At 53.7% G+C, this 12,054-nt stretch overlaps 1 protein-coding gene across 1 annotated transcript; it reads left to right on the forward strand.

The window, feature by feature from the left end:
* Positions 1-5,441: 5,441 nt before the first annotated feature.
* On the forward strand, positions 5,442-10,318 carry LOC116235227 (keratin, type II cytoskeletal 4-like). The gene is made up of 9 exons (XM_031603242.2): positions 5,442-5,975; positions 6,540-6,754; positions 7,864-7,924; positions 8,342-8,437; positions 8,518-8,682; positions 8,806-8,931; positions 9,096-9,316; positions 9,486-9,520; positions 9,600-10,318. Exons 1-9 carry the CDS (start codon positions 5,475-5,477, stop codon positions 9,827-9,829), a joined length of 1,650 nt encoding a protein of 549 aa, XP_031459102.2. The 5' UTR covers positions 5,442-5,474; the 3' UTR covers positions 9,830-10,318.
* The last annotated feature ends 1,736 nt before the right edge of the window (positions 10,319-12,054 follow it).

Consider the following 12,054-nt stretch of genomic DNA (forward strand, 5'->3'; position numbering starts at 1 on the left):
TTTGCCTGAATGGGTTCTTTCATCCCAAAATTGTGTCCCCTTGGGGTCCCCTTGGGGTCCCACTGCTGGAAGCCCCAGGATAGCATTTTGGGGACCTCTTCTGCAACACTGCAACCTAATTGGATGGGGGAATCCCAAAGCTGCCCCCTCCTCCTCCTCCTCTGACCCAGTTTTACCCCAGTGGGAAAAATAAGGGCACTACTGGGAAGTTAGGGGCAATATTGAGGAATTAAGGGCAATATTGGGGGAATAAAGACAGTATGGGGGAAGTGGGGATGATATTGGGGGAAATAAAGGCAGTGTTGGGGAATTACAGACAAGATTGGGGAAATAGGGGTAGTACTGGGGATTTAGGGGGATTACTGGGGAAATAGGGACAAGACTGGGGAAATAAGGGCAGTACTGGGGAAAAATAGGGCAAGATTGGGGAATGAGGGATAGCACTGGGGAAATAAGGGCAACATTGGGGTATTTGAGTCAGTACTGGGGATACAGGGGCAGTACTGGGGAAACAGGGACAATATTGAGGAAATGGACACTATTGGAGAAATGGGGACAAGAATGGGGAAATAAGAGCAGTATTAGAGAATTAGGGGCAGTATTGGGTAAATAAGGGCAATATTGAGAAAATAAGGGCACTATTGAGGTATTAAAGGCAGTATTGGGGAAATAAGGGCACTATTGGGGATTTAGGGCACTATTGGGGTATTAAAGGCAGTATTGGGGAAATGAGGGCACTATTAGGAATTAGGGGCACTATTGGGGAATAAAGGCATGATTGGGGAAAAAGGAACAGGATTGGGGAAAAAGGAACAGGATTGGGGAAATAAGGGCTACATAGGGGTATTAAAGGCAATATTGGGGAAATACAGGCAAGACTGGGGAATTAAGGGCATTATTGGAGAATTAAGGGTGCTGCCGGTGGCGGGGGGCTCGGCTGGGGCGCGCCAGGGGGCACGGGGCCAGCAGCAAGCTGGGGCCTGCTGACGAGGTTTTGCCTGTAATTAGTGGTGGGGCAGGAGCCGCCCAAAGCTCACTCTCTGCATTTTCACACGCACACCCCTTGCGCCCTTCCCGGCCCTGGAGGGAGATTTCCCGGGGGGATTTGGTTCCTTTTGGAGTTTCCCCATCCCAATATGTTTCCCCCCTGGTCCCACAGTGTCCCCACAATTTCAGTTGCCCCCTCCCTATTTCTGGTCAAAGCTCCAACATAGCACATTCTGGGGAGGGCATCACTTTACTTTTTTTTTAAGGGGGAGACGTTTTCCCAGAGTGTGGGATGAGGTGACGGAGAGGGACAGATACATCTTCCCCCTCTCCTCCAGCTCTTCCCCATCCATTTATGCAGATTTCTCCCCAAAATGTGACCTTACCTCTGATTACTTCATCCAAAAACCCAATTCTCCCCATTGTGCAGCGCAGTGGGACAAAGACCCCTACTCCCTTTGCAGCCCCCACTGGAACTGCACTGCATTTCTGCAAAGCTTGAGGGCTTCACGCTTGTTTTCCTTTGTTCCTTTTTTGCATCCTGACCCCAGGGAGATGCTCTGCACCCCAAATCCTGGAGGCAAAGCCAGGCAGCGGTGCAGCCCCATATCCTCCCATTGCCCATTGGTGCAGCCCCTCTCTGCTCCTCATTGGCCCCACTTTGGGGACTCTGTTCACAGAACTGCAGGTCCTGAGTGGGGAGCTCTGCCTCCTATTTTTTGGGGTGCTCAGAGAGGGAGTGCAGGGCTCTCCCTATGGGGCAGTGGCTGGGCTCTGAGCTTTGGAAGTTGCCCACCATTCTCCCTGTGTGGCACACAGGGCTCATTCTGCACTGCAGCTGGAGCCGCTTTCCGATGGCCACAAGGCACTCCACGCCATCACCAAAAGAAAACAGTTGCCCTGATGGATGCCACCGACGGAGGGCTACGGTTCCCAGAAGAAGGTGTTGCCTGTGAGCAAGGTTAGCAGCCGGGTATTGCAGGCAGAGCCTGGGGCTCCGCCGTGTGCAACGCAGTGGGGACGGCCCAAGGAGTGCCGCCGTCTTCTGCAATAGGTGCCTTTGATCTCGCTCGGGATCCACCTTGTTATTTCTGCTCGATGATTCCCAGCTCGGGCCCCAGCCCTGCAATTTGCCCGCTTACTAATTGTGAGTCCGTGCTGCTCAACGAAGCGGTGCTTGCTCTTCCAAATGCATCTTTGGGGTGAAACCGGGCGGATTTGGGCTTGTGGCTCTTGCTTTCCACTGTGGGGTGAGGGGTGCTGTGGTATGAGGTTCCATACATGGGGCAGAGGGACACGGACCTCCTCCCTGCCCTTATCCCACCACCCACACCAGGCATCAAAGCACGGAGCAGCCCCAGGCACTTTCCTGCCCACTCCGGCTCCTTCCTCCCTTTATTCCCTCTGTTTTGCATCCCAGACCCGGCTCACCCTGGGGGAATTCGGGGACAGCAAGCAGACAAACTGGAGAGCTCAGTGCTGCTCCATCCCCTCCCTGCCAGTAGCTTTTTTAGGGCTGTGGGGAGCATCCGTGGATCTGAAGCACTCCATGTCCCAGCTGCAGCTGGGGGGCTTCCATCACTGCGGTCCCTATGGGAACTGTGAGATGCTGAACCCTGCCAGCTCCTGTTGGAATCAGTCACAGAAAGTTGGGAAAGAGCATCCAGATCCTTGAGACCAGCCATGAAGCCAGGTCCCTAAATGCTGGTATTCCTGCCTGGGAATGGAGCATCCCATCGTGGTCACCTCCTGCTTCTCCACACAGCCCCAGAGATGTATCATCTCTGAAGAGCTGCAGTGGCACACTGAGTCCGTGGGTCCCAGCCCCATGGTGTCACCCCAGGGTGCTAGGCATGGCCTCTACTGGTGACAGAGCTTGATGGGAATGAAGAGCTCATTAAAACGGGCTGGCTGCATGCTAATTGGAGCAGCTCTGGGCATTGCTGGGGTGGTGGAACCTCCGGCTCAGGATTTCCACCTCTGGGCTCCGGAAGGTCCAGAAAGCAGTTGGCTATTTGTATCTTCCCATGGGAAGAGCTTCCTGGCCCAATTCTGGCTCTTTTCTCATCTGGGCTGAGCAAAACTTTCATGCATGTGCAGAACCTGGGAGTTGTCCCCTGTCCTGGGGTGGAGGAGAAGTCCCTCTGGGTGTGGTTGTGTGAGGACATGGTGTTGTGTGGTGGGATGGCATCTGCTGTTGGGAACCCCCAGGCTTGTGATGGGAACACATGGCTCTGAACCTGGTGGTGACTTGATTTAGCCTGGTTTTGGGTATAGGAAAGGAGCCTGGGGTGCTGTTCTGAAGGAGGATCCATGTCTGCAGGCTGTGGAAAGGTCTTGGCTCCATTGTGTGCTTTGTTACATTCATGGCACTGCTCATCCCCTCATGGTCCCACAGTCAATCATGACCCCGCAGCCCCTCATGGCCCTATAGTCCTCCCCAAGCCCACAGTGAATAAAACAGAAGGGAGCACAGCAAGGCCACCTCCAGGGCAACCCAAAACCCCTCTCAGCGTCACAGTTTGCAGCCCCAGCCCTTCAGCTGGCATCTCCCACCCCAAAAGAGGGCTGGGACCTCATGGGTGTAGCAGTGCACCCGCTGAGCCCTGTGCTTCTTGGGCAAGCGTCCGGATGGGCGCAGAGCCAGCGCCGCATGCCAGGGACCGCTGGCAGAGCCACCCTGGGAGCTGCGCCGGGCTCCAACAGGTTCACTCAGTTTCTCCGTCGTTGCATAAAGGTGGAGGAGATGCAGCTGCCACCGCCTTTGGCAAAGAAACCTCAGGGTGTCCCCGTGGAATCGGGGAGCCCAAAGCTCTGCAAAGGGTGGTGGCTGTGGGGTGCAGAGCTCAGCAGCTTCTCCACATGGTGCAGATCCCCTTTGGGCTGGAAATGGAGAGGGCTGGTGAGGTTCAGAAGGAGAAGTGCTCCTTCCATTCCAATTCCTCCATAGAGATGGTTCAGTTCTGCTTCTGGACCCAGATTTGCATGTTTGCAGGGGAAAAGCTGAGAGGGAACAGGCACTGGGCTGGAACTGGTTCCCCAAACCTCTCCCATGAGTGTCTCCAACAAAAGATAATTACAGAGTGCGTGGTGTGAGGCTGGCTTTTGTCGTCACGGCTGCAGCTGCACCTTGTGGTTTGGGGGAAGTCTTATTTTTTTCCTTTTAATGGCAGGATAAGCGGGGATCCTCGGTTTGATGGCACCTTCAGACACCTCTGCCAATTAAAATATAAATTAAAAGTGGTTAAGCAATTAAGCTGGATGTGTTAGAACAATGAGAGCGTGCTGACAGGTGGTGGCAGCTGGCGGGTGGTGGCAGCATGGACAGAATGGGGCTGATGACAGACCCACAGGGAACGATCCCAGCAGCCTTTCTACAATGCTCCTGCTGGAAACACGGCTCCAGCCTTGACTCCCTTCCACCAGGAAAGGTGGAAGTAGGGTCAAAGTTCCCATGCTCATTTTCTGCCCCTTTTATCCCGTAACTGTGGAATAGTGTGTGTTGGGCACGCTTTCAGGAGATTGGAGGAGACCTTTGAAGGTCATCTGTGAAGTTGATGGCTGCTGGATTCTTTCCTGCTCATCTCCAAAGGGCTGTTTGCTTTGCGGGGAACTCAGAGACACCTCAAAACACCTCTGGTCTTGGCACGATCCCCACTGGGGAATTGGAAACCCTTGACATGGACATAGCTCGTTAGCTGGTAACTGCACCTCGACCCTAATGAAGAAAGGTGAAGATGTAGGGTGAGGGTTACATGGAAACACCAAGATGTTTTGGGCTCTGCAACCCCCATGTGTCCCTCTGGGCTCAATAAGCCACAGTCAGAGCGGACCAACCTTCTAGAAATCCTTCAAAACCTTCTAGAAACTCCCTTATTGACAGAAAGCTGATGATAACCCTAAGACTAAATCTTGCTGGGCTCCCTCCCTCGGTTGTGAAACAGCTTTGGCCAAACCGAGTTGAACCGGAGCGGAAAGTTGAACGGGAGTGCATCTGGGGCTGTGATTGGGAAACCAGGTTTTTGTCAGAATTCAGCGAACCAAGCACCTGCCATATGGCTCCCAATGAGTAATGGAGACAAGACAGGGGTCTCCCTGGAGGGTGTAACACATCAAGCAGCTTGTAGTGCTTTGTCACTGCCAGAAGAACTATAGAAGGGCCCGTGATGGGTTGACAGCACCAGCTCAGGAAATCTGATTTGACGATGTGCTTCCAACACCAACAATAGATTTGTTTTACTTTCTGAGCTATCTAGGGAGTGTTTTGAGGCAGGTCACAGGGAAGGCAGAGAGGAGGGGGGGAGGGCATGGTTCCAAGCACACCTAAAACCACTCATAGAATAAAAAATCACATCTCCACTCCCCTGACAACTGGCCAACTCCCTCTGAGCATAAAAAGGGGCGTTCAGGCACTGTGCTCACAGGACAGAGCTTCTTTCGCCTCTGGACACCACTCAGCTCTCCTCTCCTACCACAAACCTATCGCCATGTCTCGTCAATCTGCTTTCAAGAAGGGATTCAGCTCCAACTCTGCTTGCTTAGGAGGGAAGAACAAGGTCACCTTCAGCACGGTGGCCCGAGGATGCCGGGGTCCTGCTGGCAACGCCGGGGGCTTCAGCAGCCGCAGCCTCTATAGCCTGGGAGGGAGCAAGAGCACCGCTCTGGGAGGATTTGGAGCTGGAGGCATCTGCAGAGGGTTTGGGGCTGGCGGCCAAGGCTTTGGCTATGGTGTTGGCAATGGGATAGGGTTTGGCAGTGGGGCCGGATGTGGCTTCGGTGGTGGCTTTGGTGGCTTCGGTGGAGGGTTTGATGGTGGGGTTGGGGGCTTCGCCCAGTGCCCACCGGGCGGCATCAGGGAGGTGACCATCAACCAGAGCCTGCTGACTCCACTCCACCTGGAGATCGACCCTGAGATCCAGAAGGTGCGGACACAGGAGAGGGAGGAGCTGAAGACCCTCAACAACAGATTCGCCTCCTTCATCGACAAGGTAAGAGCTGGGTCTGGGGGGAGGCTGAAGCTTGCTGGCTTGTGAGATGGGCATAGAGGGAACAGTGAGCCCAGAGCTGCCCCAGTGAACCAAGTGCAGGCAGAAAGGAGGCTGCAGTGTCAGAAGAAGTAATGATCCCAACGTGTTGGAGAACAGCAGGAATGGGATCCTTGATTTGGAGGCCACGACTTTGCTAACCCAGGGGGCCATGCAGCAGCACACAGAACATCCTCAGAGAAGGCTGCTCCCCTCCACCTGTGGGCCATTGGGTGTTTTTGTAGCCCAAACTCATCATGAAGGAGAAAGCACTGAAGTGACAGAGCTCAGCACGTTTCTTCTCTTTAGACCCTGTGGGATGGGAGAGGGAAGGTCAGCCATCGCCGTGAGAATGGGTTTACCATCTCATCAGTGGGACTCTGGGGGAGGATGGGGAGTTTTGGAGAGGAGCGAGAACAGACAGAAGGGCTGAACTGATTAGATGTAGGCAATGCAGGAAAACAAACAACAGAGAGATGCTTTGAGGAACAGTCTGACCTTTCTCTGTCTACCCCCGTCATTACTCAGGTGCGATTCCTAGAACAGCAGAACAAAGTCCTGGAGACCAAATGGAAGCTCCTGCAGGAGCAAAGCCCCACCACAAGCACCAGGAGCCTGGACCCATATTTCGAAGCCTACATCAGCGGGCTGAGGAAGCAGCTGGACGGCCTTTCCAGTGAGAAGATCCAGCTGGAGTCAGAGCTGAAGAGCTTCCAGGACATGGTGGAGGACTTCAAGACCAAGTGCGTGGCTCACGGTGCCAGCGCGGGGCTTGGCAGTGCTGGGCAGCTCTAGGGATGTCCCCAAATCTAGGACCAAATGGATTTATTCTGGATTCACTCCTAGCGATGTCTGAGCTCTGGCTGATTTCACCAGCTGTGCAAAGCAGATTGTTTGGAGACTTTTTTGCCACTTCTATTTTAAGTTTTTTGGGGGTAGCAAGTGGCGAAAAAAAATAGGAGTAAAGACATAATTTGAGCGGTCAGAAAGTTCAAAGAATGATGGGAATTGGCAGCGTTTCACTTGTTGCAGCCATCTGTGCTATGAGGAAGTTGCAGTAGCTGTGAGCTCTGACAGCAGGCGATCGTTTTTCGAGGTGTGCCCCAGCACTCATTGTTGTGTGAACTGCGGTTGTCACCAGCGCAGGATCTTCTGCTGTTTGCCTTTCCCCACTCGAAAATCCGTGACATTATGATTTAATGAAGCAATTAGGGCAGTTGCTAAATCCCACTATAATTTCCTCATGGGTTTCCTCATGGATTCCTTACAATAATTTTCTTCATAGTTTGAAGCTTACTTAGATGGTGCTTTGGAACGCTGATGGGAGGGGGATTAATTATTATCCTGGTGTGATGAGGTTAATTTGCTTCATCAGAAGAGCAAAGATGGAGAAATATCTCAGCTGATAAGCTGCAGATAACCAGAATTTGGGAACAATTTGATCCCTCACCTTGCTCGATTTTTGCTGAGGCTGCAGGATGAGAAGTGATGTGGAGGTGACCTCCATTGCTCTGTGCTCTGCAATGTGCAGCTGCCACGGACATTCCCTCTTCGTTGCAGGGGGTTAGATGGGATGACCATTAAAAAAAAAACAAACTCCAGCAGTTCCATGACTGTAAGGTTCTGTGCCTGGCCACGATGGCCAACTGGAGACCAGGAGGTCTCCTCGTGGAAGCAGCAGGATGGAGATGTTTGTAATGGGAGGTTGCAGGGCTCGTGCAGCCCCACTTCTGTTTGCTCACAGCACCTCTGTTTTTTGCTGCATCCATTGCTCCAAGGCCAGCAGCCACCAGCAGTGGAGCAGGAGCCAAAATAAGCAGAGAGATTGAATCTCCCTCGTTATCCCCAACAGGTATGAAGAGGAAATCAACAAAAGGACAGCTGCAGAGAATGACTTTGTGCTCCTAAAGAAGGTAAAGCTCTGGGCAGCCCAAGTGTGTGTGAGGAGGACCAAGCACTTGCAGGCACAAGGGGAGGCTTTAATTAAGCTTGAGCCCTTGTTACAATAAGGAGAGCTGAAGGCAGGAGAACCTCCCAGGGCAGAGGGGGAGACTGATGGGAGTTGGTGCTCCTCCTCCCTGGAGCAAAACATCCAGATATCTGAATTGCCACCTTTATCTGTGTTTTCTAAGCACATTGTCATTTTTAATTATTTTATACAAATTTCCATCTGGTTCTCAGCAGAGCTTTGCATTGGTGAGGCTCAGATGTAACCCAGGGCCCCCAGAGCTGTGTGCTGCGGAGATGGAGCAGCACACTGACTTATGGGCTCGACTTAGACCCAACTGTGTGCATCAGGGGAAGGCTTTCAGCCCTAATTTCTGCTGCAGGATGTGGATGGCGTCTACATGAACAAAGTGGAGCTTCAGGCCAAGTTGGACTCTCTTGCTGATGAGCTGAACTTCCTGAGGAACCTCTACGAAGCGGTGAGTGTGCAGCAGAGTGGGATGGAACCATGGGGAAGGTGTCCTAGCAGGGCTCAAGACAATGCTGGTGTGAATTGCAGGAGCTGTGCCAGATGCAGAAGACTGTTTCCGACACCTCCGTGGTGCTGTCCATGGACAACAACCGCAGCCTGGACTTGGACAGCATCATTGCAGAGGTGAAGGCGCAGTACGAGGAGATCGCCAACCGCAGCCGGCTGGAGGCTGAGACCTGGTACCAGAGCAAGGTGAGGGCTATCTGCATGGTGGTGGTAGGGCTGAGGGGCCTGTGTGCTCCCCTTCCTGGTCTGGAGAAATCCAGGGAGACCTCATGCTGCCCCTGATGATCTCCTCTGTCCCCTGCCCATCAGTATGAGGAGCTGCAGGCCACTGCAGGAAAGCACGGAGACAGTCTGAGGGACACCAAGGCTGAGATCTCCGAGCTCAACCGTGTGATCCAGAGGCTACGGGCTGAGATTGAGAACGTGAAGAAGCAGGTATGGGTGTCATGTTCTGGGGAATGGGTGTGAGATCCTCGTAATTCCTCTGGGAGCTGTGCCCTGGTCAGAGCTGTTTGGGATCAGCTGAGCCAGGTGATGCAGGCACGGAGCACTGCAGTGGCCACTGCTCAATGCGCTGCATCCCTGTCTTTGTCCTACAGTGTGAGGCCATTCAGAGCTCCATTGCTGATGCTGAGCAGCGTGGGGAACTGGCCCTGAAGGATGCCAGGGACAAGCTGACTGAGCTGGAGACAGCCCTGAAGAAAGCCAAGGCAGACCTGGCCCAGCAGCTGCGTGAGTACCAGGAGCTGATGAACGTCAAGCTGGCACTGGACATTGAGATTGCAACCTACAGGAAGCTGCTGGAGGGCGAGGAGTGCAGGTGGGTGGGGATATGGCTGGATCACATCCTGCTAAGTCAACGGGAAGGATGCAGAGCAGCGCATCTTCTGTTAAGATATCAACAGCACTGCCCTTCACCGTGGTCCTACGGAGTGTGATGGACCCAAGCTTGTGGGGCGGTGCTGACTCTCCACCTCTTTTCCTTGCAGGATGTCTGGGGAGTGCCAGAGCAACGTGAGCATCTGTAAGTACCAGCCTGCCCCTGGTCCCTGTGCTCCCTGGCTCTGCCGGTGGTAACCTCACACCTTCCCTTGTCCCCGCAGCTGTGGTGGGCGGCAGCAGCTCCATAGGAGGTGGATACGGCGGTGGTCTCTGCCTTGGAGGAGGATTGGGATTCGGCGCTGGGAGCGGGAGGGGCAGCTGCAGCACGGGGGGTGCTGGCTTCTGCTACAGCCTGGGAGGGGGAGGATTCGGCTCCGGAGCGGGCAGCTCTGTTGTGGTGGGCTCCGGAGGCATCCTGAAGAACAGCTCTGTGTCTGCCCGGAGGCAGTAGGATAGAGAGCTGTCCCCGTCCCCGGCACCCAAAGGAGAAAGGAAGCAAACATCACCAGGACCACCACTCTGCTGCCCAGCTGAGGGCCACCCATCTGTCAGGCCAGTCACTGCCCTCTTTTGGACATCGCATGGGAAAAGAACAGCAGGCTTCATCCACCACAGTGACTGAAATGCTCTGCTGAGGGCTTGGGAACCTCTTGCTTCACCAAACTCTTCCTTGAGGCACCTTAAAGCTGTTGCACAGAGCTGAGAGCTGGCGTTGGAAGGACCCACCACCCCAAAGCCCCCAGCCACAAAGAACCCCACACAACGCACAGCTTGTGGGGTCTGGGCATCCCTCAAGGTCTCCCATGGGACCCTGACATGCTGCAGTGGCCCCAGTACTGCTCACCTCTGTTTGGGCTTTGCCTTTTTGTTGCGATCGTGAGAGCACTCGTGCTTGTTTGCTTAAGCTTTTCTCCTTTGGCATGTGCCATACCCCAATAAACACTAGAGGCAGTACACTGGTGTGGTTTTCTTTCTGAGCAGGCATTTTCATGTTGCAACAAGACTGCTCTTCTGCTGAGGCCAGAAAGCTGTCCTGACTTTCTCCTGCCCTTTCAGGTACACAAAGGGAACACTGGGACATGTATGCAAGTGGATGGGCAGGAGATGACAAAACGGTGGCCACAGGGAGCCCACTGACATCTAGGGGGATCATCATGTCCCTGGTAGCATGTGGCACAAGAAAGACATAAAATTATTTTAGGGAGGAAGTTGGACTGGAGCTGGCTGTGGTCTCTACTGCCGTCCTCTCTTTGTGGCATGGAGGAAGCTCTCAGCCCTTTGAGAGTAGAGCTGATGTTTGGGATCACAGTTGGAGATGTCAGCAGATGCTGCACACCTGTTGGGTCCCTGTGATGGTGTCCATCTGTAGAGTCATAGGATGTCTCCAGTTGAGAGAAAGGCTGTCCCCCTCTGCTCTGTGCTGAGGGGAGGCCTCATGGTGATCCTATAGCTCTTCATGACCTACAGCCCATTATGGCCTACAGATCCTCATGGCCCTACAGTTCCTCAGAGGGAGCAGAGGGGCAGCACTGAGCTCTGCTCTCTGATAACAGCAACAGGACCCAAGGAAATTGCATGGAGCTTCGTCTTTGGAGGGTCAGGTGGGGGTGAGGGAAGGGCTTTGCCCCAGAGAGCGGTGGGCATGGCACAGCTCCCCAAGGCAGTGGGCATGGCCCCAATCTGCCAGAGCTCAGGAAGCATTGGGATACCACTCCCAGACATCGAGTTTGGGTTTGTGTGGTGTGTTGTGGAGCCAGGATTTGGACTCTGATCCCTGTGGGTCCCTTCCTACTTGGGACATTGTGTGATTCTGCGATTCTATAATCCCAAATTGGAACGAATCCCCAAAGATCAGAGTCCAACACCAAGTCCACCTCTGCCTGACCACTGGGGGCAATGTGCGGCCTCCATCTCTGCCTCGCCACCTCCTGAGGTCCTCATGAGGGTGGAGGTGGGCACCTTCCTCTGTTGTGCCAGCTGAGCGCTGTTGGAGCATCCTGCAGGGAATGGGGGAAGGGTGGCTGTCCTCTATCTGGATTATTGATGTGATTGCTATTGTTCTGTGTCAGATGGGGCCAGGCTTGGGCATGAAGTTCCAGCCTCTGAGGACAGGGAGATCACACACTGCTGCAGCCCACCCCTCTCCCAGCAGTGAAATATTGCTTACGATTGCTGCCAATGTAGAGCCAAAATTGCTCGGTGTGGTTTCACCTCTTGCTCAGGAGACCTTGAGTCACATCCCTGGTCAACCACAGCTGATGAGTCACCGTGCTCCGCTCCCTGCTCCTACAGCTGGAGACACTGCAAGCAGCCAAGGCGTGTAGCTGCTTGGATGGGGACGTTGCCTGGGCAATGGTGAATGCTCCGGGAGATTGCAAAGGGACTTGGGAAGGTGTTGAATGAAAAGACATCGCTGCCCTCTGTGTAAGCTTGCCTCCATGATTGACTCTTGACAGGGCTTCGGGATGTGTACAGAGGCTTAAAACAAATAGACACCAGAAAGCATTTTTCTTTTGTTCCTTTGATTGCAGCAGCAATTAGGGGAGAATTCTCCTGGGTTGGACTGAGTCATGACAGTTTCTGCCTTTTGTTGGAACAGCAAGAACTTTGCTTGACCTGAAAGAAGCCTTGTCTAATTTCATTGTGCTTGCCCTCCATGTTAATAATCTCTTTCAG

This window comes from Phasianus colchicus, chromosome 33, assembly GCF_987193195.1.
Source record: "Phasianus colchicus chromosome 33, bPhaCol1.hap1.1, whole genome shotgun sequence".
NCBI classification, from domain to species: domain Eukaryota; kingdom Metazoa; phylum Chordata; class Aves; order Galliformes; family Phasianidae; genus Phasianus; species Phasianus colchicus.

What these genes read in the sequence shown, in the direction of transcription:
- LOC116235227 (XM_031603242.2), top strand. Translation starts at nt 5,475, where the DNA reads ATGTCTCGTCAATCTGCTTTCAAGAAGGGATTCAGCTCCAACTCTGCT. An exon ending in TCGCCTCCTTCATCGACAAG is followed by an intron (nt 5,976 to 6,539) that starts GTAAGAGCTGGG and finishes GTCATTACTCAG; the next exon opens with GTGCGATTCCTAGAACAGCA. An exon ending in AGACCTGGTACCAGAGCAAG is followed by an intron (nt 8,683 to 8,805) that starts GTGAGGGCTATC and finishes CCTGCCCATCAG; the next exon opens with TATGAGGAGCTGCAGGCCAC.